Raw genomic sequence first — 27,416 nt, 5'->3', positions numbered from 1 at the left:
GAAGATACACATGCGGAGTGGGGCTGGATATGGGAAGCATGGGTGAGAGAAAATCACAGGACAGGGCAATGAGTCCTATGGAAGGTAGGAAGAAGGAGGTCAACATGGTGCTGGAGTTTCGATGCTGAGTGGTTGGAATAATATTGGTGGTGACAGCAAAAAGTAATGACAGAAGAACTGGTTTTGAGAAGAAGATGTTAAATTTGGTTAGGGAATCACTGAAGTATATAAGTAAGTAGTAGCAGGTCATTCGGCTGGAGATGTCCAGCCAAAGGTTGGAAATGAGTGTTTGGTATTGGTGGAGAGACCAAAGCAAGAAATGACATATTCAGAGATTGTACCCCTGTGATGCTCCAAGTTCTGAAATCAGATGAAGGGGGAGTGGAGAGAGAAGCAAAAAGTTCTGAATACCAAAACTTGGCGAATTATTCCATCTGAAGGGTTTTCAGAAATGGGTTCTTGAAGAACACTGAGAATGATTAATTAGAGAAAAAGGGGAAATACATTGCTGTAAAACAGAATTCCAACTTTCCCAGATTGAAATAGTCGATGATGCCACATACCGCAGAGAGCTCTTCAGGATGGAGGTTGAAAAGGTGTTATTAGATTTGCTGACTGGCAGGTATTGCTTTTCAGTAGAGCAGTGAAGTGAAAAGCAAAATGACAAAGCAAGACATCGAAGCTAAGGAAGTGTAGATGCATTATAAATTCTTAAGAATGTTAGTAATGATGGGATATACAGAAAGGGGATAACAACGTTATGGAAAATATTTTTGGAGAAAACTATAGGCTAAAGCTTACAGTAATGAAACCTTAGAGTCAGTATAGAAACTACACTCTGAAACTGGATGGCACAGGAGAGGAAAAAAATATAATTTGTCCTTTGGGTGGACTTGGTTTTCTACATATCTTTATTTCTCTCTGGTAGCACATTGGCCACTGATTAGGAACAACTAAAGTTAAGAAGCAGTTGCTACAATAAGAAGTCATTTTTCTCAGACAAACTCTCAGACATTCAATATCCAACAGAATGGGATACAGAGCAGTTCTGTTTTCCATCACAGCAAAATGTCCTAGGTCTGGATGAATTGGGTTAAAACATGATCCTAGTGTCCTAAATTCAACATTATCTCCAAATGTTTCATGCTGATCCTAGAGAGTCTCAGTAAACAGTAAAAGAGATCACTTAAAATAGGTTGGTATACATGTAGAGATCCAAAATGTGTACAATTCTAAGAAGTCATCACTCTCTTCAGATGGGGACAGACCTTTGTTGAGTTAGCATGCATAAGGCTCAGTGGATGAGGGCACCTGGAAAAAGTTGCTTTAGGTTTATTGTCTTTTTTTTCCTTACAGTATAGCACAAAGATGAATAATAATGCAGCTCAGGAGGCTGATGTCTCATTTTAAATCCTAATATCTACTTGAACAGATCATTGTTTTCAAAACTTTTAGAACTGCTAGGGGATTTCTCAAGACCTCAAATTCACTTAGACATTTGTCAATGAATGTTCTCTTGGAAAAGCTATACAATGCTCTATATAATTAATTTTCATTCTTACCTTATTGGCATAGTTACTGAAATGAAAAATGGTAGCCAAAACTTCGTGTAAAGAAGGTCAGTATCACCAGTGTGATTCCCTGTCTCCTTTCTCCCATCCTGCCATGAGCGCGTGACTCCATTTTTTTTTTTTTTTCCCATGGCATAGTGTATATCCTGACGAGTGTACCTCTGCACACTGCTGTTCATGGGAGAGCTTTGCAAGGCAGAATGGGACAGTCAGAATATAGCTGTTTCCGTCATTGGAACAGTCAAGCTGGGTGTGGGTAGCACTGTATGAATGGATCATCAAGGCTAGAGGTTTGGTAAGCTCGGGTTATGCAGATCCTGTGCTCTCCCCAGAGCTCAGGAGAGTGTGGGTAGATGTGACAGGACTATCAGTTGGAATATGGAAGGAGAGGTATCGTGGTAGAGATTTGCAAAAGAGTTCCCCTTCCAGCTTGGACTGGCAGGGGAGAAGGAGCCCTGGGTATTAGCAAAGGCTTGTTGGAGTGGACTTGTCCCATGCTGAATCCTGAGGGGTGGGTAGAAGGGAGTGTAGCAGAGAAGTGAGTGAAGGGTATTCCCCAAAATACTTTTAAGGAGCTTACTAGACTGTGGCCTGGTGGCCAGCCAGGTCAGTAGCAAGTCTTGCCCTTGCCCAGGGTTCTGGGGTCTGATGTATGAGTTAGTGCATATCAGCGCTATCATGCTGAATGCTGAATGCAGGCCACCCTTCCTTGCAGTCTCCCACTACTGATCCCCAGGGAGGACACAGAGACCTAGAGGAGATAAGAAACCAGCTCAACTCAAGCCTTAGCATTGAGATCCCTTGAAGTTAGCCCATCTGTAATGTTTATCAGTTGTTCAAATTTTGTCTCTCCTTCACTGTGTTCAGATTCACTGGATGCTTTGTAAGGGGTGTGATCACGGTTGGAAAAAAGGAAAGTTCAAATGATAAACATACTGAAACTTCAAGTAACCTTTTATGCCCAATGTGCCATACTTCTGGTTTTAAATAATGTCCATGACAACAATACAAATATTTTAGAATTCCAGTGGTTACATTTGGGCAGATAAAATTTAAGTGTGTTCCTTGTGGTATTTGAGTAGTTATATTCTTGTGGAGTTCATATAGATGGCTTTTATATTAATTAGCTTTGCTTTCAAGTTTTTTTTTGGTTTCTTTACTTATAATATGTGCTTTTTTAACCATGTTTGTTAAAGATATGCACTCAGAGATTCTTTCTTTAATACCTTTACTCCACATTCTGCTCAGAGAATTGATTCTTTCTGCGTGACATCATGTTGCTTTTTCCTGCTCATATATCAGCTGTTTATTTTTCTTTTTTTCTTCTTTTTTTTAAATTTTATTTTAATTTCTCCCTGTCTTTTCTACCTTCCCTCCCCCTTTTCCCCCCTTTCTCTTTTGTTTTTCTTTTGTCTTCAGCCTATTCTGCAAACTTGGAGTTCTTGTCAGGCATAGGATTTCACTATTTGGTAAGGAGACCCTTGAAACGAATACGAGCATGGCCATCACTTGGTTTTCTTTGCCAGTTTTGCACTGTGTTGTGTGCTGCTATGTTGCATGAATGCATGTTTGCATGGCTGCATGCATGGTCGTCATAGGCCAAGATAAGGTCCTCGAGGTTGTTTGTAAGTAGCATTATCTGTGGTGAAATTGAAGACTGTAACTTTTTCATGCTGGTCCAAAGCACATTTGGGAAAATCAAAAGGTTTTATTATGAAAGAGAAAAATGAATGCAAGTGGCAGCTTCTGCCGTGTTTTATTTCAGAGGGGTGAAGCAGAACCGGGCCCTCGAATTTGTCTATTTCCAATAGATTGCAGAATGAGCTGTCATAAATCAAAACATTTTAACTGCACTTATTTTAATTTTTTTTTTTTTTTTTGTAATGCTCTTGACTACAGATCTGCATGTTGACTGCATTCCAGACACTGGAGCTTCCTAGTAGAGACAGTGAGGCAAGGACTTTACTTGGCAAAAGGGACTTTTCGAGTCCATTTTTGTTTGTGTCTGGGTATTCACGTAACTAAAGTCCGCCCATCCGAGCACCTGCTTGTGGACACTTTCCACAGGTTCTCCTTGCTGTGGAGCTGTAGGACCCAAGAGAAACTGGCAGAATTTGTGTTTTAATTTCCTGTCTCTGCTTTTATAAACCACAAAAGCAAACTTAAGCCCTGTGCGCTCTAGGTGATGAGACAGTGTTGGGGTAATACCGGTCATAAAATATTGAGTGTACTGATACAGATGTTGCGAGTTCAATTCCATTTACAGGAAAAGCTAAGGATTATGTCATTTCTTTAAAAGCCACAATGAATGATCAGAGGAATAGGTATGTGTGTGTATATATCTTCTCTCTCTCACACACACACACACACATACACACACACATTACTTTTAAGTCCTTTAAAACAGTCTATTTTTTGAGAAATGATAGTTTCTGGATATAATTCCTTAAACCTCTGTTTGGTTTCTAATTTTATTAGATCCAATATTTGGTGCTCTTAAATTTAGTAATTGAAGGTTCTATTTCATTTAAATTGCCTGAGTTTTTGCATTAATGTTTCAGTTATCCCAAATCAATGTGCAGATGATCTTCAAGATAATTTCTAGTTTACTGACCTTTGTTTGACTTCTCTTCAACATAGAAAAATTTCTGTGAACATTGTGGAGACAGAATTATACACTCTTCAACTTTCTCGTAATAACAGTGGATTCAAGTGTCCTCCGTTTGTCTTATTATACATCATTCTGACGGGGACCCCTTTTCTCAAGTGCAGTGTTTGCATTCTTACTAATGAGCATAATAATACTTTCTTGTGTGCTATTTCTAACTTCTTGCATATTGTAAATTCTTGGTTTTCTATGTTATATTTCACTATAATTTTCTTTAAAAATTGTTTTGAGGTATTCCACATATAGAACAAAATACACAAATCTTGAAGATAGCTTAATGATATAGTTTGTTGAAATTTTACGTATATATATGGATCAAGACATAGAATATTTCCAGCATCCCAGAAGCCTCCCTTGTGCCATTTCCCAATTTATTATCTTCTGCAAAGAAATTATATGTAGACCTCCATTACCATGGGTTAATTTTGCCTATTCTTTAATCTCCTGGTTTTTTTTAAGGGTCCAGTAATTGAAGATAAATGCACAATAAAACTTGTCATACCTCCACTTTAACATCCATTCCATCCCTATGTGATGCTGATATCCCATTTAGGCACTGTATCTTAAACCCCTTAGCCTTTAAATACTATTACTTTTATTTTTAACAGGAATTTACTGGAGAGCTACTATGTGTCTTTGCCTCAAAAGTGTATTTGTGTGTCTTCCTTATATTATTCTAGCCTCTCTTGTTTTCATTGTTTCAAATTTGCTTTGGCATTTGCCTGTAAAGTAATACAAACTTCAAGAGGCCTTCATTAATCAAACATTTTCTAATACAGACTGGTCAAGTTATTGGAATTTTAAGTCTTATCCATGTCATCTCTACACTTGACAGTTATAACCTGACTTTAGACACTAATAGGATGTCCCGGGAAAATAGTGGGCTTCGAATCGGAAAACCTAGATTTAAGTGCTGTATTTACAACTAGACCAGCTGAATGATTTAGATAAGGGACTTGACTTCTTTGAACTCTTGTTTTTGTTTTTGTTTTTGTTTTTGTTTTTTTCATTTTTAAAGTAGGTTAGAATGTCTCCTGATCTTAGAGATCAGTTACACATAGCTGATCTAATGTAGGGTAATGAATGCTCAAGTGCTGTGGAAACTTTAACTGTCCAGCTTTCAGATCTAAGGGATTCCTAGTCTTATTTGCACAGTTTTTATTTAGATAAATCAAACTACAAATGAACCAGACTAGGGAACTTGGCTATTTAAAGTACCTGTACAATGAAGGCTCTATAATCTTCCCGTTTCCAGAGTTCAGTGGAAGTGGTATGCCAGGTATTTATTTTTGATGTGTCTGTTCTGCCATTGTGGATTTCCCTAAAGAGAGAGACCTAAGGATATATATGATATATATATACAGTGGCCCTTTATAGTCCTATTAATCTCTTATTTTTTTTCTTTCTCCCTTCTTTTACATGATACCATTTTCCATATTCTGATGGAATAAATGAATAAACTGATGATCAAAATGTTTTTCCTGTACTGACTTAGTTCAAAAAACTTTTTATGACTTAAGCTAAGGGTAAATTAAGATAGTTTGAAATGGAGGTTAGCAAAGAAATACTTGGGCTTTGTGTCTTATGAACAATGAGCAAAGATAAAGATGTAGAAAGATACACATTAGCCTTCAACATATCAGGAAGGTGAGATTGGAGACACAAGGGGGAACATTAATGTAAACCAATAGACAAAATACTTGTGGTGAGGTCAGGGTTTGATGAGTAATGGACTGTTTATTCCAAGCTGGCTACCAGGTTGTCATTGTACCTCCAGACCTTATCTGTAGTTGAAACTTACCTGATATATTGAAGATTCCCCCAGTTTTGACTTCTCTTTGTGTATGTCTTTTACCTACTTTAAGATATGTTCTATACATTGAGGCACACTAAGAATTAAAGAGATCAGTCATGTTTTTATGCTTCATATGTTCTTTTTGAGGTGTTTAAACCATTTCATTTTATATTTGAAAAAGGTATGTTTTTTAAAAAGGGAAACAAGCCCTTTTCCCCAGAGAACAGTAGTTCTGGTGTATCCACTAAAGTGCTTTATGGAAAAAAATAATAAATTAGTGTCTTCATAATATATATATAGGCTTTCTGTTTGAATTCTGGAATGCTTGTCAGTGATTGTAAGTTGGTGCACTCTAGTATTTTAGAAAATTGGTTAGGGCGTGGATAAGACCCAGGCAAGCTGAGAAGTAGTGAGGATCCCATTGGCCATTTTCAAGGACCCATTATTGATTAATGGAATATCGCTTTTAATCCCATCATTTTATCCCACTTCTGCTAAATGGAAATTCTGATTACTAATGTCAAGGCAGTTAGAAAATACATAAGCCCTCCTATTACAGCCCATTTAAGCCTTTCAGTCAGTTTTAGAGGAAGCAGAATCCGTAACTAAGCCTCCAACAGGGACAGAGATGGTGCCACACGTGTATGCATATCAGGGCTTCTTAAGGGCTCTATTTTTATATGTGAAAATAAATCTAATGCCTTAATGACATTCATTTGACGCATTCATTCAATAAACACTGTGTTCAGCTGTGTGGGAGGCACGCTTTCAGGCTGTCGGGATAGGAAAATGAAGATTTCTACACTTGTGCACTGCATCCAGGCCAATCCAGGCATCTGTCACCTGTCCTCCTTCACGAGCAAAGTGACCATTCTGTCTGAATCCCCTCTTGCTCTTCCAAACCATGCTCCACAACAGTTCAGTCTTCCCAAACCCAGTCTCTCCTGTCACACTCCTGCGTATTCAGTGGCTTCCCTTTGCTTGAAAATAAAAATTCTGAATCTGGCCACAACAGTATTTCACAGAGTGTCCCCAGTGTACCACTCCATCCTCATTTCCTGGCACTTTCTCGCTCTCGACAGTTCCACCTAAGCGGCCCTCTTTCTTCAAAGTGTTGTATTCCTTTCTGCGCAGGGTCTTTGCACATGCTATAATTCCTGACTGGAATGGGGTCTCCAGACATAGCAGTCACCTCTCTGGTCCTCTACACCCATAATGGAGTAAGCCACTCATCCTTCAGACTTCAACCTAAATATTACTTACTCTGTCAGGAAAACCTTCCCCAATCTCCTTGATTTTACTCCCTCCCCCTCCTATTACAACATTCTCACAGCTCCCAGTACCTTTCCTTCATCTCAGTGATGATGTCACCAGATTCACATCTCTCACTCGCACAAACCTCTCTGCTCACTGAGGGCTTATTGTTGTATCTGAGGTCTGGCACATAGTACATATTTATCAATATCTGATGACTGAATGAGTGAACGAACTAGGTTGTGCCTTCAGGAAGCCTACAGTCTGATAGAAAAGAGTAGACACTAAGAACGATGCAGTAAGAGCTCTTGATTTTAAACTTTCTTACATTCATGAATAACTGAAATTTTACTTTTTTTTTCCTTATGAGATTATTAAGAAAAATGTATTACCCAGTTATCCCACAATTTATAAGAATCACATTTTTATTTATTTATTTATTTTATTCTTTAAGCTGTACGAGAAAACACTTAGGGCACTTACACTGAACAGTAAGTAACGTGTAAGTAATGACTCTTCAAACATGATCATTAAACCCAACCAACAGTGATCCTTTCAGCTACAGGAACGACTTGAGAAGGCTCGCACCAAACAGTTTTCATTTGGAGGCCTTTTCTACTTTCCCATTTTCTGGTGAATTTTTAACGTATTAGCAAGAGAGCAAATTGTCCAGAGTTACTGGAGAGTTTCCAGATTTGGCCGAGGGACTTCTAGGAAGGCCTGGACTCCAGCAAGCACTCAGTAACATGATGAGCATAGCACTCCAAAATTTCTCCTGGTTTGACCTCAGTGACCCTAGAGCCCTATGTGGCACATCATTAACTCCACTCCAATATTAGCCACAGGGCTATTGAACAAGATAAGGATTGTTATGTATTTAAATGAAGCAGTAGTTCTTGTTAAAATGTTGGGTTTTCTCCCTCCAGGTGGGGATGCCTGATTTAAACTGCTGCCTAAATCTTAATGTTACATTTAGAAGAGTTTCAAGAGTAAAGTTATTAATATAGTGGATTCTATCAGTTGGTATCTCTCCCTGATTAAAAAATTAGTGAGTTAAGTTTATGTTGATCCATCTGTTATCTGCCCGCTCCCAAAACCCATTGAGGTGTTTAAAATGAGGACTGCTATCTCATATCAGGAGATATTAGAAAATTAGTCCATGTACGTATTATCCTTAAGAAGGTTCAAATCGTGCTTACTTTTGTTTCCTAGGACACAGAATGAAAGGAAAATTACTTAAAGTACTCAGAGTCTCTGAGGACTGTGCATATCTAAGAACTGAACCTGTCGTTATGCTGGGTATCTAATGGTTCAGTTATGCACAGCCTGCTACTTTTGCTGGTTATTGTTGTCATCACTTGAGGACCATTAAGGTCTTTCCCTAACATAACAGTTCTGTGGTTTGATGACCCTATACGTGGCAAAGACAAGAATTTCCTGGATTTAACTTGTTTTATATGTTACATAAAAAATAACCTATTTCTTATAGAGAGATACATTGGGTCAGAAATACCAGAGTTAAAAACCTATAATGAGAATCATATCAGAAAACAGTATTAGAGCAATACAGATGTTTCTTTCCCCTGTACATATTTCTATGAGAGAATGTCCTGACTTTGGAGTAAAAGAATAGAATATGTAATTACGTAAAATATATTTTCAGTTTAACTGAAACTTCTCACCAAGTTAAAGTTTCAGTAATTTTATTCTGTTCAGGATTGCAGATTTCAGAAGGAATAAAGTCATTGGGACTTTTCAGTTTCTCTCTATCCCCTCCTAGTTTGAGAGAAGTTTGTATCTCTAGCATAATTTTATTCCACATTATTAATGAGGATTCCGCCAAGATTAATCATTTCTTCAAAGGAGAGAATGCAGGGAGGTATTGCCATGCAAGAAAAGTGAGGTAGAAGAACGAAACTTAAAATGGTTGTTACTGCTTTCTCAGTGGAGGGAAAGTCCATTCTGATCATACTCCATACATCAGATGGCAAAACAGAAGCAGGACATCATATGTCACATTGTGGGTAACACTAAAAGCTCCTGAATTACAGAACCATATATTAAAAACCACAAAACAATTTGGGAATAAAATACAAAAAGAATATTTTGACTCTAACATCTTTAACTTCGTTATTTTTATTTAGAGAGTTATAGTATTGTATGAGAGTTGGTACAATGATTTTAAAAACTGGATGCTTGCTGTCTGTTGCTGTTAGACTCGGGTATAAGTTACGATTTTAATTATGTACCTTTTATGCTTACACACTGATGTAAACACACAATCTTAAAGACAAATATGCAATCCACAGGGGTTTCCCTAGGTGTTTAGAGGTGATGCAGGTATGTTTGAAGCCAAAGGAAGTAATTTGGACCTTAAAAGAGCGTGAGCTGAAAAGTATCAAACTTTTGGTTTTTATTCTAGTCTGAGTAGTGAAGCAATTACATGTAGTTAAATATTTGAAAATACAATCATCACTTTAAAATTTTACCATCGTACTACACGTTCACTTGTCTTTCCTGTTTTTACTGATAGCGTGATTGACATTTCTGGTGATGGTGATCTGGAGAGCCTGAAGAAGGGCAGGATGTGGGCAATTCTTATTTTATTTAAAACTCCTACTACAAGCTTTAATCTCTTCAAGACTAACCATTAGTTAGGCTTTTACCTATTGCTGATAGAACAGATGCTTTTGCTTGGTCTACACCACAAAATATTGAAGATTCAATTAATACTTTCCTCGATCTGTTAGGATCCTTTCTCCACCGCTTTTCACGCGGAGATGTTGCCGTTCAGAGTTCTCCTGCGTCTCCTACGGAGCACCCCGCTTCACGGGGCTTATGGCTTGTGACTTTACAATCACAGAAATTTCACATTCACCATATGCATTTTAATCTGACTCACAGAACTTTTCTGGCCAGTGGTACAGTTTCCTCCTCTTCACAACCCACAAGATTCAACTGAATGCCTGCTGTAGGCCAGACGCTATCCTAGGGGCCAGACACTGTCCTAGGGGTCAGACAGACACTGTCCTAGGGGCTGGCCTACAGCAGGGAACAAAAGTCCCACCTCACAAGTTCTTACAAACGGAGGTTTAAAATACCCCAACTGCTCCTTTGGAAAAGGGCATGGTCAGGCTTAGGACAAAGTACAAACAAGGTCATCTATACAAGGAGCCAGCAGACTGTAAGGGAAAGGGGAAAAGAACTGTTGAGTTTTAGGATGAGAGTGAGCCTCTCTGACTTGGCGCTAAATAATAGTTGCACGTTGCTGTGTATCCCATCTTCCTCCTGGGCCTTTATCTTTCTCCTTTTCTGTGCTGCATTCTCCTTATCTTTCCCATTTCCAAACATTGGAGGCCCTGAGACCCTTTTTCTTCTGTATTTATGCACATGCTGGCTTATTTCATTCAGGCCCACAATTTTTGAAAGTACCTGTATGCTTGTGGTGCCCAAATGTATAGCTCCAGATCACGTCTGTTCCCTGCATCCCAGATTTGTGTACCGACTGCCTATTCTGCCTGATCAACAGGCCCATTGTACTCAACCTGTCCAAAGCAGAGCATGCTACCTCCCCCCGCCCCACACTGCCCCTCCTCTTCTCTCTCCTTTGGCTCCTTTCTTGCGCTCTTTCCACATCAGAAAATCTTACCACCATTCACCCAGTTGCTCATACCAAGTGCTCACCCAAACAGTCTTGGGGTTATCTTTAACTCCTTCCTGTCTCATCTCACGTTCAGGCCATAAGCATATCTTTAAAATAAATTCTTCACTGCGGATATCCTAATCCAAATTCACTGCCCTCAATCCTCTGATTCTAGATGACTCTAGTAGATTCCTAACCGACTTCACTTTTGCCCTTCCAGAGTTTTGCACATGGTGAATTAATCCTTTTAAAATATAAATCAGATCCCATCCTGTTCAAAACCTTAAGAATGTCTCCCTATTGCACTTGAAAAAAAAAAAAAATCAAAGTTCTTGCGCTGGTTGCAAGGGTCTAGAACCTGGCCGCTCCCTTCTTCTCTACTTCATAGGGTCCTTCTTTCCCCTGAATCTTGATCATGCATTGGCCACCTCCACTTCCTTGCCTGGAACACTAGCCCCATTTTCTGCCTCAGACCCTTTGCACATGCTGGTCCCTCTGCCTGGGTGCCTTCTCCCAGATCTGTGCATGATTCATTCCTTCATTCAAATCTCTGCTCAGGTGCCACCTTCTTAGAAAGGGCTTGGTGACCACTCACCCTATTACTCTGTCCAGTTGCTCTAATCCCTATCCCCTGATATATATATTAATTATATAACATATACTCTAAATTATTTAATTATATACAAAATATAAAATACTTATTTTGGTGTAGCCTGATATTTTGTTTCATATTGATTTTTTTCTTAAAATTTTATTCCCTGTGTCCCCCATTAAAATGCAAGTACCATGAGAACTCTCTTTTACTTATTACTGGGACTTTGAGAATGCCTGGTATTTGACAAGTATTGATTGAGTGAATGAATCATTAAATGAGTAATACCTCTACGGACCACAGTGGAAGCTCTAAGACTGCCGCTAATCAGTAGACAAGGACGTAACAAATTCTGCCCTTCTGCTGATTTTGTCTTCATTATTACCAGAAATTCTGACAATCAAAGCACAAGAAAAATGGAACATTTTATTTAAGAACTCAGAGTCTAGTAATGAATACCTTATATTTTTTTTTCTTATTTGTATCGTATCACTAAACTGGCTTATCTAGGTTCCAAGGTAGTTGTTAATTTTCATGTGTATTTAATTCATTTTAGAATCTTTTTTTTTTTTCCACAAAGAGTATAACATACTCAAAAGTTACAAAAACTTACATTCAAATAGGAGTCATTAATCTCTGGGCCCAGGAAATGACTTTATATATTATAAATAGGAAAGTATAAAATGAGGAAATGACACTAACAGACTATATTGTGAGTGGTCAAATTACTTTGTAACTTTGGATTCATCATTTTGTTTATTTGCTCACATGTATCTTTATCACAGAGTAGAATGGACATAGTAATTGTATAATTCATATTTCTGTACTTTCTGATAAAACATGCCAATCAAAATGGGTGAATTTCATCTGACTTTCAAGAGAAGTCATCCCCATTTCAATCATCTCGTAAGAGGATTTAACTTCTTCAGCCACTGATGCTTATTTACAGGACAGTTTGGTAGTTCTTTTAAACAAAGACCAAAAACATTCAGGCACATTAGTTCATCTTAATGCAGTTGGATGGAATAAGAAAGTAGAGACACTTGGGTAATTAAAAGGGAGTTAAATTTATTAGACTTTTAGCCCACCTCCTTTCATAAACATATGAGTTCACTTTAAAAGTTGACACACAGTATGACTTAGAATGGAGATGAGCCAGTATGGGGAGGCGAATATATTTGAAGAATTCAGTTAAAACACCTCAGCCTGGCACAACGCTTTGAATGCTTCTCGAGTATGTCAGCTATTTGATGAGACATGCTTTATTGCTTTTCTCCTTACATTTGCATAACCACTTTTGAGCAGAAAAACCGCATGATTTCAAACTTGATTATCAGAAAATCGTTTTAATCGCGTTATTATAGAATTGTACCATTGACTAATTTTTGGTACAAAAATCTTACTAGAAAAGAACAGTGAGAAATCCTCAGGGCAATTTACACAGCCTTCTTTTTCCTCTTTAGGAAATGATGCCACATCAATTGTCAACTGCCTTCATATTTTGGGTCAGACTTTGGATGCCAGGTAAGTGAATACATTTTTGTCTACATGACTGTAGGAATGCTACACAAGAATATGAAGACTCACTTTGTCTCTTGATTTCATTCTTTGGAATTGTAATAAAAACTTAAGTGTGGGTGAAAAAATATTTTGTAAATGATGGATACAGTGGCATTTTATTATTTTTATGATCTTGTATAAATTGTTAATTCACATTTCAAGTAATTTCTGTAGCAGCTAGGAATGTAATGGAGGGTTGAATTGGGAATGTATCACGTGAAGTAGAAATGGTAAGCTCCAACTTGAGAAGTCTTAGTAGCTTCTGGGTGTGGTGCCATTGTGCTCTGCATTTGTGATACCATTTAGCTTTATAGGAACAGGGTTTTATTCTTATTTTATAGATGAGTAAAGTGAAGCTAAAGATTGCATAGTAAGTGTGGAAGTAGACCAAGTCCCAAGTGTGTGTACTGCCCTCCTGGCAACGTGACTGGAAATCCAATAGGTTGCCTAAATACAAAATCAGTGTATCTCACAGAGTTGATTCAGCCTTTAAGCCATACATGTATTTCATTTATTATCCAGGATAAATCTAAATAAGAGTTCCTAAATGTCTCCTACAGAGAATATGCCATGATGCTTTCTATTTATTTTCACGTTTAAAATTCTATGAGAGGTGCTTTATATAATAAATGAAAAAAAAAAAAAAAGATGCTAATATACACCTTCATTTCCTAACTAGACTTGGTGGCATTAGAGGGTCACTTCTGTACAAAGTTCAGCCTTTGGAGGCTCATTTAGCTGATTGCTACACTTAAAGCACAAAACATCCATATCATTTGATGACTGGGTTGAGCTGGGATTAAATGTTTCTTTCCCATACAGTGCCTCAAGAAACATTCTGGTTGTGTTGGATTTGGGATTAACTCAACTGGCTCAAAGGCTGTGTTTTGTCAGAGTATAAAACACTCTGAAAATTTGAAAATGCTGGTAGAAAATAGAAAGCATTTGCACCGCCTTTTGATCGGGGTCCAAAGTAAGTTGACTCTGAAGGCATTTAGGAAAGGTGATGCATTTACAGAGTGATACTGCTTATAAGTTCAAGTACACTGAAAAAATTGGGAGTGAATTAAAAAGATTTAGTTGACTGAGTGGCTGTAATGGATAAATGGAGAGTAGAAGCACGTTTTATTTGTATTCCCACTTGCTCCTTTCGCAAGGTGTATGTTCTCCCTTCTTTCCTTCCTAGGACCGTAATGAAGACTGGCCTAGAGAGTGTTAAAAGCGCGCTCCGAGCTTTCCTGGACAACGCCGCGGAGGATCTGGAGAAGACCATGGAGAATCTCAAGCAGGGCCAATTCACCCACACCCGAAACCAACCCAGAGGTGTCACTCAGATTATCAATTACACCACAGTGGCTCTGTTGCCGATGCTATCATCATTATTTGAGCATATTGGCCAGCATCAGTTCGGAGAAGATCTAATATGTATGTGAATCTATTACTTAAGAGTTTCATTATCTAATAGTACAATGAGAAATTATAAAAGCTCCATCTGGTTGCTCAAACACTGCCTACTTGTTAAACTGCGCTTCCCCCCACCACCACAACATTAGGTTGACATTTGAGTTACAGAAACCATTCTTAAAGAGATAGATCCCTGAGTCACATGGCTTCACAGAAGGGACCAGGAAGGTGGTGGCTGTGGGCACTCACTGCCATCTTGTTGAAGTGCGGGTTCCCCAAATTTTACTATTTCTGTGTTCTCTCTTTCCATGGAATTTTTCCTGTGCAGTTTGAGCATGGGACATGCAATGTTAAATGTTTTTGAATTATATCTGAGTCAGTGCTGATTGTTTGTACAAGCTGTGTAACCAACAAATATGAGACTGCAGAGACAAAGTCTGTGTCTAAATCATGGGTCTACTAGGGTGGCTCACATATTTTTTGTTTATAGGTTTCAGTCTATTTTCATGGGGGATTTAATCAGCTGGTTTTGCCTGGAATTCCATAATTATTAAAAATATCCACTTGGGGCACCTGGGTGGCTCAGTCGTTAAGCGTCTGCCTTCGGCTCAGGTCATGATCCCAGGGTCCTGGGATCGAGGCCCGCATCGGGGCTCAGGGGAGAGCCTGCTTCTCCCTCTCCCATTCCCCCTTCCTGTGTTCCTTCTCTCGCTGTGTCTCTCTCTGTCAAATAAATAAAATTTAAAAAAAAAAAAATCCACAGGTTGCTCAACCCAGTGTGGAAATACAAATAATATCAGACCTGTCCCAGTTTCCTGCTGATATGAACATGAAAGGAGATGTATGTCCCTGTTAAACAGTCAAGTGGGTCTTGACTGCAGACATACCTCTCACCCTCAACCTTATAGGTCTCCCAGGTGAAGCAGCACTCTGGGTGAAAACCACTGCATTACTCAGTGGGTAACACAACCGCTACTCGCCAAACATTTCCTTGAACCATTGTAGGAACATTGCTTACAGTGTAGTGTAGACATGGAAACAGGTCTGGATGTAATCTTTTTGGAGAATGATTTCTCCATTCCTATCATGGTAGATTCTCCAGGAAATGGTAGAAGAATTAGAATTAGAAATCCAGGGTTCTTAGATTTTTTTTGCCTCTTAAACGTGTCTTATTGGATCATAGATCATCTATAAGGTTTTATTTTATTTTATTTTCTGGCTTCACTATAGGATTGACTTACTTATGCCTTGAATGTCAGGTCAGAAATTAACTCACTGCCTCCTCCAGCATTGTCATTACTGTTCACTTAGGTGTTAAAATAAAAGACCCAGTCTTTATGTACCTTCAGAACAGGAGACAAAAATCTGTCCTCCCAGATAGTCTTGTGCTTAATTGTATTCTGGAAGAAATCCTTTTTTCTTCTATCTAGAGAAAAACTATAAAAAAAAAAAATGCTCCTGAGAATGTTCTAAATAGATTATAGTACATTTCAGCTCCTTAAAGAAAAGAATTATATTTGAGAAATAGTTTTTATATTTCATTTTACCTACTTGTTCTAATTTTTCTTCTTTTTAAATGTAAAAATATTAGTATGCCCTCAGTATGGAATTTTGGTTTCAGCCTAAACTTTCTTAGGACAACATATAAATAAAAAGTGTTTTTGTTCTTGTTTTTTTGTTTTTCCTTAGTGGAAGATGTACAGGTGTCGTGTTACAGAATTCTGACTAGCTTATATGCTTTGGGAACCAGCAAAAGTATTTATGTGGAAAGGTAAGATTTTAAAAGTTTAACTGTATTAACAGCTGTTTCAAATGTTATAACTATTTATTTCAAGTCTTTGCTTTATCAGTTTTTCCTTAGTTATAAACTAAACAACCAGATTAACATATTGAATTCCTTGGGAGTAATTGAACAATCTTTAAGTTAAATTTGAATTGATATAATAAGAGTCAATTAAATTATGTAGAAAAAAATGTAAAGCAGTAATGGTAACGATCATATTTAATGTAAAGATTAAAGAGAGTGTTTACGAGTTTTATGAAGGAATTTGCTGGAACAGTTTCTCATTATATATCTGAAAAGGAAAATAAGCATAAATATTGGCAGTTATTAGGATGAGCTTTATTTTTGCATGTTCTTACATTCAAGAGGAGGAGATTATCAGGTGATATGGACAGGTCAAGATAAGACTCCCTACTGCATTTAAAATAAGGGGTCATTGGAAATGACAGTATAAGACTTCTGTGAAAAAGAGAAGAGAAAAAGAGGGCAGTTTTTTTAAAAGGCTAAAGAAAATGACATTCAGAGAGAAGACTGATAAATAAATGAAAGGATATTCTGATGGAATAATATTGAAAAGATGTAAATTCTCCCCAAATTAATCTATAGTTAATTACAATAAAATTTGAAGTAGAAATTTGCTTTTTATTGAACTTGACAAAATAATTTGGAATTTCATTTGAAAGAATAACTCATGAGACTAGCCAATAAAATTTTGAGATGAAAAAAGTAATGGAAGGATACTCATTGGCCTACCAAATATTAAAACTTACAAAGTATCAATAATTAAAATAGGGTGGCAAGTGGATAGAGATAGGACAGTAAATCAATGTAAAAGGATAATTGGATTCACGCTGCATGTTTTTTACCTGCATTTTTTTTTTTTTTTTGGATAGATTTATTTATTTTGGAGAGAAAGAGCGCTTGAGGGGCGGGGGGAGAGGCATAGGGAGAAGGGGAGGGAATCTTAAGCAGATTCCATGCTGAGTGTGGAGCCTGATGCAGGGCTTAATCCCATGAACCTGAGATAGTGACCTGAGCTGAAATCAAGAGTTGGACGCTTAACTGACTGCGCCACCCAGGCACCCCTTATCTACATTTTCAGTTAATCTCTATTTTCATATGATTTTTATGGCTTCAAAATATTTTATACTAAGGAAGTTTTATAATTTATAGAAATGTTACTTTATTTTTTGTTTGTAGGCTGTTTTTTCATTTCCGTAAATGCTAAATCTGTGTTCACAGTTTTCTGCATATATTTATTTTTATTTATTTTAGCTGTATTCTTAGAATTTAGAAATGTAGGTTAAAGAGACATATATTATGTCTCTTTATATATATATATAATATATATATATTATGATACACATCTCACTGTCTTTTCAGAAAATTGTTTCAGTTGACATTGTCAAGTTTTACAAGAGGATCCTTATTTCCTCACATTTTCCTCATTTCTGATTATTATTCTTTTTTCTATTTAAAAATATAGTAGTTAAAAATGGGATTCCATTTTTCTTTTCAAATGCATTTCCCTAGTTCCTGGTTCCTAGCCATTTTTTGTGTGTGTGTTTTCTTTGCCATTTTATTTCTTTATTTCTTGAATTGCCTTTTATATCTGTTGTACATTTTTCTCTTAATGTGTTGGTGATTAATGAATTTTATTAAAACTATTACCCTCTTGCCTATTATTTCTACATCTTTGTGACTTTTAGCGTTTTCATAACTTTGTAGTGATTATGTATAAATCTATGTACAGATAATGTTTTGTGACATGGGAATTTTGATTTTTATTTGACCTGTCAATTATTTCATGGGTTTTTATTCCCCCTTAGTTTAATATTTTTAGACAGGTTATACCGTACTCATAACAGCTAGAAATTCAAATATTTATTCTCTTAGGTTTTTCATTCTTTCAGTTCAAATTTAGCTTTTTAATCCATTGCTCATTCAATAAATATAAATGCCAGGTTCTGTGATACAGCAGTAAGCAAAATGGATGCCTATTCTCAAAGAGCTTATACCTAATGGGGAAAAAGAAAAAAAAAAAACCCACAACAAATAAAGTGGAAAATGTAATACTGCCAGATTATTGTGTGTGAATAAGCACACAATAAAGAGAATGACATGGGGTACTCAAGACTGTATGTTTGAGAACATGATTTTTTAAACTCAGAACTTTCCTCCATTCAAAAGAAAGCAGGTAGTAAATAAATCAGGTATAGATCAGTCTGTGTTGGATGGCTTCCGTTTTCCGTGTGCCTCAGCCAAGTGATGGTTGAGAAAGGAAATGTAAGAAGTTCGAGGAGAGTGAAGTGAAGTGATCCTCTCTGGAGTAAGAAGGGAACTTACTAGAAATGAATCTGAATTTCATATTTCTCTTTAGTGTTACGTAGAATTCGTATTAAATGTTTAAATCATCCACCACATGGAAAGTACTGATTTTTAATTGAAATGTAGTTGGCATACCATGTCACATTAGTTTCAGGTATACAGCATAGTGATTGGGCTTTTCTATACATTACTCTGTGTTCGCTGCCATAAATGTAGTTACACATATCACCATGCAACATTATTGTAGTATTATTGACTGTATTCCATATGCTGCACTTTTCATCTCTGTGACGTATTTTATTTTATTCTTTTTAAAGATTTATTTATTTTAGAGAGAGTGAGTGCAATGAGTTGGGGGCAGTTAGGGGCAGAGGGAGAGAATCCTCAAGCAGACTCCCCACTGAGCATGAATCCCTACCTGGGGCTCAATCCCACAATCGTGAGATCATGACCTGAGCCAAAATTAAGAGTTGGATGCTTAACTGACCAAGCCACCCAGGTGCCCCTCTGTGACTTATTTTATATCTAGAAGTTTGTGCCTCTTAATCTTCATTACCTATTTCACTTGTCCCCCTAACTCCCTCCCCAAGTAGTGATTTATCAAATATTTCTTTTATCTGCTGATTTAAAATAAAAGCTTCATCATATTCTGAGGTAATGTATTTACTAGGTCATATTTCTAGAATCTCTATTCTGTTCTGTTATTTGATTTTTTAAATGATTAGATCATTACCATGTAGCCTGAATTGTTAGTAGTTTGTAATACATTTTAGAATCTGGCAGTCCAAACTCTCTCATTACCTTAGCAGTACTGTTGCTGTTTCTTTTCTTACCTCTGGGTTTTGTGGTTTGTTTTTTTTGTTTTGTTTTTTTGTTTTGATAAAATTTGGGATCCTTTTGTTAGGTTCTAATTGTTTGCAATTATAAAGTCATTTGGGGAGATTATAAAAATGAAAATCAAGGGCGCCTGGGTGGCTCAGTCGGTTAGGCGACTGCCTTCGGCTCAGGTCATGATCCTGGAGTCCCGGGATCGAGTCCCGCATCGGGCTCCCTGCTCGGCGGGGAGCCTGCTTCTCCCTCTGACCCTCCCCGCTCTCATGTGCTCTCTGTCTCTCTCATTCTCTCTGTCTCAAATAAATAAATAAAATCTTTAAAAAAAAAAAATGAAAATCAAAAGATGAGTAAAAGATATTTTGAAAAAAATGAAAAAGTGACACCATAACTGAGAAAAATGTAGATATTGGGGCTCCTGGGTGGCTCAGTCAGTTAAGCATCTGGCTCTTGATTTTCAGCTCGGGTCATGATCTCAGGGCCCGAGAAGGGCTTTGTGCTCAGCAGAGTCTGCTTGAGATTCTCTCTCTCCCTCTACCTCTCCCCCAAATTGTGCTCTCGCACTCTCTCTTTCTTTCTCTCTCTCTCAATAAATAAATAAAATCTTTAAAAAAAAGAAAAATGCAGATATTTTAATACGACTCATCTAAAAAAGTTGCTATTTCCAGAATACCAACACAAATGATCAGAGTTGGTCTGGGAATTACTAATTGAATTGAAAATTTGAAGCAAATTATTAAATAGGTCACATGAATTATTAATGAAATAAAAGGACTTATCTAGTCAGATGTAAGGAAATAAATTACTTTGGGGTCATACAGGAAACATTTTAGGCTATTAAATTCTTGAATAAATATATTCCCATTATTTTCAAACATTTATTGAACTCATTATATGTGCCAGAATTTTTGCAATTCTGCATCCCTATTTTTAGATGAGGAAAGCAAAACATATAAAGAGTGAGTAATTTTCCTGTAGTGACACAAATATTAGGAATAAGTTTGGGACTCAGGTCTATCTGAATCAAAGCCTGTACCCTTTGTAATTTCTTGATATCCTAAATTATTTTTAACAATGAAATGCTAATGTTTGAATTAAACTCTGTGTTATTGAATGTCATTCTATGAAGGGATATTTTCTCCTAGCTGACTAAATGTCTAATCATTTTTAATTAAAATATTAGACAATGAGGCATTGTTAATTTTAAGTAATCATCTTTTTCACTTAGAAATTTAGAACTACCTAACTGAATTATGTAATCTTTTCTTAGATACATTTTGTTGACTTTGAAAATAAAACATTTGTATACAATAATTTAAGGAGGTCATAATATGCTGAAATAACTCTCATATTGTTCTACATTTAATAATGTGCCAGTGAATCCTTAGATGCCATAGGTAACTGAGGGCGAGAGAGAATTTTTGTCAGTGCAGGGGGAGCTTTGGGTCATACCCTGCCCTGAATCAACTGATCAGAGAATGATTCCTTAAGCTTCTTCCTTCCCTTAAAAATGATAAATCATTTTTGAGTGTTATTTATAGTTTTTGGCATTTATTATATCTTAATATTTCTTAGCTGCCCAGAAATTACTTCTATATAGTAAATTGTGTTAGTCTATTGGTGTCAGTACTTTATTTTTTAAATGTTTATCAATGCATTTATTCACCTAGCAAGAATTCTTCATCAGGTCACTATGTTTAAAAAAGGAAGATGTAAAGAAAGAAAGCAAAGCAAAAGAAGTGTCCAAACTTGTGTGTGTGGGGGGGGGATTTGACAGGGTTTTTCTTCGATTTTGGTCTTCTTTTTAACAGATAATTTTGCTTTTTTTTTTTTTTTTTTATTGGCGGGGACTTTGCTATTGAAAGCATGTGATGTTTTGCAATATAGAAATTGGATTTTGGAGTTAATTTTATTAGTAGCACTAGTATTATACCTCTTGTGGGTTAAACTGGTCAATTGTAGTATAACTTCTTCAGCCATTTACTTGGAAGACATAAAAAACATAAATATTTTCCACTTGTAGGCAACGTTCTGCATTAGGAGAATGTCTTGCGGCTTTTGCTGGTGCCTTTCCTGTAGCATTTTTGGAAACTCATCTTGACAAACATAACATTTACTCTATCTACAATACTAAGTCCTCAAGAGAAAGAGCAGGTAACACAGAAGCATGTTCAGTATTTGAGATATGAAGTTGAAACTTAATGACATTCATTGTATTTTCCTACAGTGATTTTTTTTTAATGGACCATTTCAATTTGTTATCTCCAATGATATTGGTTCTTAAATGTTATTATTTGGATCTTTTTGGAATGTTACCTACTATTCCCTTAGGGTCTGTAAAAGAAAATTTGTTTAATTTCTTCTAAGTTAATGAATCACAGACAAATTAACACTGTTAAGAATAAGACAAAATAATGGCAGAAATGGAAAAAAGTAGGTCAATCTGATTTCTGATTCAGTTTTCTTCTATAGGTAGTCAGCAAGTGTGTGGTGTTCTTATTTGTTACATTTATGGATTTGTACCCTTTGGGTTCTTTTGTTCACCAGATACATCCATCTTATTGGGACAGTTTTATTCCATATGATTTTTTTCTAATAGTGTAGTCCAATTATTAACATTTAGAAAATTTATAAATCTGAGACACAATCAGTGACTTAAATTTGAACCTGACCTTATCATGCATATGTTTAAGATTTTTATGTCTGTATGTATACTAGGCATCTATAAATATAGTATACCTCATGTTGCTTAGTAGGTCAGCTGAGTAGGTAGGCTCATTTTTTCCACTCTCCCAGTTAAAAAGCTCTTAGAGCCATTGGTGATGATTTCAAGGATTAGTCTATAAGAACCTATTAGAATTATTTACTAGGATTGAATTGACTTGGATAAGAAATAGTTAATATAGCAGAAAGAAGTTATTTCTCTAACAAGCCATTTAAAGCAAACCAAACAGAGTTCTCAAGGCCTGAATGTACACAGATGTCCTCTAGCATCACTCTTTAGTTTGAATTCCTCAAAGTCTGATACGGTACAATGTATTTTATTTGCTCTCCAGTAGCCCTAAAGAGTTCTCAAAACTTGGGCAAGAACTGTTTGCTGTTCACGAATGTATACCTCTCTGTTAATGAGATTATTTCTCTGTAACTAACTCATGTTTTTAGGGGAGCTGCTGGTTATACTGATTTTATAATGCCTTTTACCAAGTAAGGAACCTTTTAAAGACTTGAGTAATCATTATTTAATTTGCCTATTTTATAATTCTAATTTCATATAACAGGAAGTTAAAGAAAAATACGTTGAATGTGATTTAGCAATATTTCTCTGCATAAATTCCACAATATATTTATAAATAGTAAAATGTGGTTGAGTTCGAGCTATTAATCGTCTTTGTAAACCCGCCTTATTAAGTTGTCTTATTTAGGATTTTTGATTGATGAATACTTTTGCTATGAGTCCAGAATGAGGCAGATTTGTTATTCATTACAGATAAGAAAATGCACAGGGCAGATGATTCACCTGCTTTTGTTTCTGTAACACATCCTTTGCATAACAAAGTAAAGGAATTGCAGTGAATGATTCCTTTTCATTCATGTTTTAGTCATTGGACAAGTAATTATGATGTATACTGGGGTGGATGGGGGAGATTTGACACAAGAATGAGCAAGACTGGATTCTTTCTCTCAGGGAATTCTTAGCTGCAGTAGGAGAGGGACTGAGAGACATACGTGATAGAATTCAGAATAAAGAACATGAAGGACACCAAAATGCAGTTTTAGCTAAGGACCCCAGGAAAGACTTCACTGATTTGATTCAAGAGGAATCTTGAAATTAGGAACACTGAAACTGTGGTACATCTGGAGAAACTTCAAGCCCTTGAGGGGGTTAAAGTTCAGAGAGGAGGAAAGGATGGAAAACCAAGTAAAGTAGGCTTTCTGTGTCAGGGAAGGAGTTGGACACCATACCAACACAAACAGGATCCTTCCACCGGCTTTAAGAAGAGGAGAAACATGAGTAGGTCAGCATTGTAGAAATCCATCATGACAGAAATTGGGAAGATGAATGGATGTGAGTCACCAGTTCAGAGAATGGTTGTGGTAATTCAGGAGAGAGGAGATTGAGGAAGGCCCCTTGGATGGAGGATATCATGGTTGTGAGAGATCCTGGAGTTCCCATCCTGTTGTGTGGGAAACACGGGGGCATTACAGCCTGGAAATTTCTTCTCCGTTTCTAGTCCGAGAGACTGGATAATGTTGTCTGCGCCAAGACATGTTCATGGGGTGGGTGGGAGAGGAAAGGTCGAGTTTAAATTTAGATCCATTGTGTTTTAAGTTGCTTTTGAGACATTCAGGTTTACACGCAAAAGTTTTAAGAAATCTGGCTCTGAGAGTTATTAGCTTATAGCAGAAGCCCATAGGAATGGCCACAATTACCCAGGCGAACATAGAAGGGAAAAAGAAAGGAGAATTCAGGGTAAATCCCTAAGAAAACCCACAACATTTATAAGTTCATCGGGGAGCAAACAGCCAGGAAAGGAGCCTGACAGAATTCAGGAGGGAGTCAGGAAGACCAAATGCATTGAAGTTAAGGAAAAGGGAATTCCATCAGTGATGGGGAAGCCCCTATATCAGTTAGTGGGGTAAGGGTTTCAGTAAGTGTGAAACAGGGAAATCATCAAGTGTGGTAGGCGGAGGCCTTCATTTCTGGAAAGCTAATTAATCCAGGGGAGACTGGAAGCATAGCTACAGGCTACCGGGGAGGAGATGCTACAGAACAAGGGGCTCAAGAGGCCGAGCAAGGCTCCTGCAGTGGGGCAGGCTCCACCTTGAGAACACAGGCCCAACCATGAACAGGGACCTCAGAGCTCCTTGCGCTGAAAATGGGGAACAGACGTGGGAGGATGGACCCTACAGAAGGCTTGTAGGCAGAGACACTGGATATTCTGGTTTTCTCTGAAGTAGAAGAAATGGTCGTTCTGTGATCTTAAGGGAGTGGTGGTAGGATAGGAACTTGGGAAAACGAGAGAAAATTTGATAGCTGCCGTGAGTAAAGAGAGAGGAGCCAGTCGAAGGCATGCCTGGTCTTGCTGGGTTTTGAAGGCCAGCATGAAGCGGTTGCTTGTGCCTTCTAGAAACCTGGCTGTCACTGTCAGTCCGCTCTTTCACTGAACACAGTTCATTTTTTATGTGTGTTTCTTTAGCTCTCAATTTGCCAACTAATGTGGAAGATGTTTGCCCAAATATACCGTCTTTGGAGAAACTCATGGAAGAAATTGTGGAATTAGCCGAGTCCGGCATTCGCTACACACAAATACCACATGTGATGGAAGTCATACTGCCCATGCTTTGCAGCTACATGTCCCGTTGGTGGGAGCATGGACCTGAAAACAATCCGGAAAGGGCTGAAATGTGCTGCACAGCGCTGAACTCCGAGCACATGAACACACTCCTGGGGAATATATTGAAAATCATATATAATAACTTGGGAATTGATGAGGGCGCCTGGATGAAGAGGTTAGCAGGTAAGAATTGGAAAGGAATGTGCTACTTGAATTTATTTTATTTCCAAAAGGATTTGAAATCAGAAGACTAGGGGCGCCTGGCTGGCTCGTTCAGTAGAACATGCACCTCTTGATCTTGAGTGAGAGTTTGAGCCCCACGTTGGGTGTAGAGATTACCTAAATAAACAAACTTTAAAAAAATGAAATACGGAAGACTAGAACTTTCCTATCTTAGTCTTTATCAATATTTTCTTCTGTTGTCAAAAATACTAAAAATATTATTATTTCTGTCATGCTGTCCTTTAAAAAAATGTAGATTTAATCAGGCATCAAGTAACTTGCCATATCGTTACAACTTTTGTTGTTGTTATTACAACTTTTAAGCAAGCGAACATTTTCCTGATTGAACAGTCTCTGTAAGAGTAATCAGTAAATGCCGGGTGAAAACTAATGATTCTGTAGACAGATAGAAAAATAAAGCTGGATTTTGAAACAACCCCCTTTTAACAATTCATCTTTTTAGGAGTGGGGGAAGAAAATCAAAGCATGCAGTCAAAAATTTACATTTGTTTATCATTGCACTATTTACATTGGATAATGGGAAGTCATTTCTTTTTATTTTTTTTAAAGATTTTATTTTTTTTTAAAGATTTTATTTATTATTTGAGAGAGAGAGCACAAGTGGGGAGAGGGAGAAGCAGACTCTGCTTCGAGCAGGGAGCCCAACAGGGGCTCCATTCCAGGACCCCGAGATCACGACCTGAGCCAAAGGCAGACGCTTCACCGACTGAGCCACCCAGGCACCCCAGGAAGCAATTTCAAGGATGAAAAGAAGGGAGACGAACCATGAGAGACTATGGACTCTGAGAAACAAACTGAGGGTTCTAGAGGGGAGGGGGGTGGGGGGATAGGTTAGCCTGGTGATGGGTATTAAGGAGGGCACATACTGCATGGAGCACTGGGTGTTATATGCAAACAATGAATCGTGGAACACTACATCAAAAACTAATGGTGATTCACATAATAAAATTAAAAAAAAGGGTTTTTAAAGAATTAAATTGAGAAAGAAAAAGACAGAAAGAAAATTATTCATTTACTTAAACTCCAAAGTAATACACTGATGTCTTACTAATTTGGGTAGGGTGTTTTCTCTTTTATACATTTATTATTAGTAAATGAAAGCAACAGCGTCCCATGCAATGTAAGTCTCCTATTAGGACAAGGATGGGGAAGCAGAAGTAATACAACTGGATGTACTCTCATAATTATTCAGTGGCGCATATTCCTTGTAAAGAAAAGGCCAGAGGAACCTTTTCCATTTGGGGATTTTTTTCTTCTTTTTGTGAGAATAATTGATTTCTGAAGTGAATGAACGTGTTTCATTCCTATTTTTTTTTTCCTATTCCAAATTAGCTGCCAATTAAAAACAAAAAACAAGAAAGCACATCAAATTCAATTCAGTAATCATTTTTGAACAGCAACTGTGCAATTAGGTTCGGGACTGGAAAAATGGTTGAGGCATGGGCTGAATCCTGAAAGAAGCCACGTGCTGGAGCGGGGTGGCGGGGGAGTGCGTAAATCATGCAATTACAATTGTAATTATAATCTATCTTCATTTTAACGAATGTTGATGCAGGGCAGAATATTAATGTCTGTCTTCAAACAGTTTTCTCCCAGCCCATTATAAATAAAGTGAAACCTCAGCTCCTGAAAACTCATTTCTTGCCATTAATGGAGAAACTCAAGAAAAAAGCAGCGATGGTGGTGTCTGAGGAGGACCATCTGAAGGCCGAGGCCAGGGGGGATATGTCTGAGGCGGAACTTCTCATTCTGGATGAGTTCACCACACTGGCCAGAGATCTCTATGCCTTCTACCCACTCTTGATTAGATTTGTGGACTACAACAGGTACAGTGTTCAAAAGCAATGAATTTCTCTGATTCAATCATGTCCTTGCTGGGTTCATATGTCCCAGTGGAATTTCTTCATTGACTACGTGATGAGCTTGTCCATGATTGTGACATAACCAAATGTTTATAGACAGGGTCATTTTCACCAAGCATCTCAGAATTACAGTGGGAAATCATATTCTGGAGCAGGCTGCCTTTTGCAGGTTAAAGTTAGCAGTTTGACAGTTACAATGTTCAAACTGTTTTTTTTTTTTTTTTTTTTTTTAAAGATTTCACCTGTTTGTTTGAGACAGAATGAGAGAGAGAGAGAGCACATGAGACGGGGGAGGGTCAGAGGGAGAAGCAGGCTCCCCACTGAGCAGGGAGCCCGATGCAGGACTCGATCCAGGGACTCCAGAGCCGAAGGCAGTCGCTTAACCAACTGAGCCACCCAGGCGCCCCCAATGTTTAAACTGTTTTAAATGTTAAACAAATGGACTCTGAAGCCACTTTGTGAGCTCTGTGGGCACAGGCTCGCCCTTAGTTGACTTGGTTTCAAATTTACCATTGAGTGGGTGATTTAAAAAACAAAAAAATGAAC

The 27,416-nt window shown here is 37.5% G+C and overlaps 1 protein-coding gene across 1 annotated transcript in view; it reads left to right on the top strand.

Moving 5' to 3' along the window:
• The window catches only part of RYR2 (ryanodine receptor 2), a 736,030-nt gene that overhangs the window by 587,979 nt on the left and 120,635 nt on the right, over positions 1-27,416 (top strand). Inside the window, exons 63-69 of the mRNA XM_064594590.1 lie at positions 2,991-3,040; positions 12,987-13,047; positions 14,270-14,508; positions 16,177-16,258; positions 21,453-21,583; positions 24,628-24,948; positions 26,594-26,834. Of these exons, the coding sequence (XP_064450660.1) occupies positions 2,991-3,040; positions 12,987-13,047; positions 14,270-14,508; positions 16,177-16,258; positions 21,453-21,583; positions 24,628-24,948; positions 26,594-26,834 (1,125 nt within the window). The remainder of the gene's footprint in view (positions 1-2,990; positions 3,041-12,986; positions 13,048-14,269; positions 14,509-16,176; positions 16,259-21,452; positions 21,584-24,627; positions 24,949-26,593; positions 26,835-27,416) is intronic.

The sequence above is a fragment of the Mirounga angustirostris genome, unplaced genomic scaffold, assembly GCF_029215605.1.
Source record: "Mirounga angustirostris isolate CCGP_5_RB_7025 unplaced genomic scaffold, mMirAng1.0.hap1 SCAF_6, whole genome shotgun sequence".
NCBI lineage: Eukaryota > Metazoa > Chordata > Mammalia > Carnivora > Phocidae > Mirounga > Mirounga angustirostris.
This window is presented reverse-complemented; position numbering and strand designations above follow the sequence as displayed.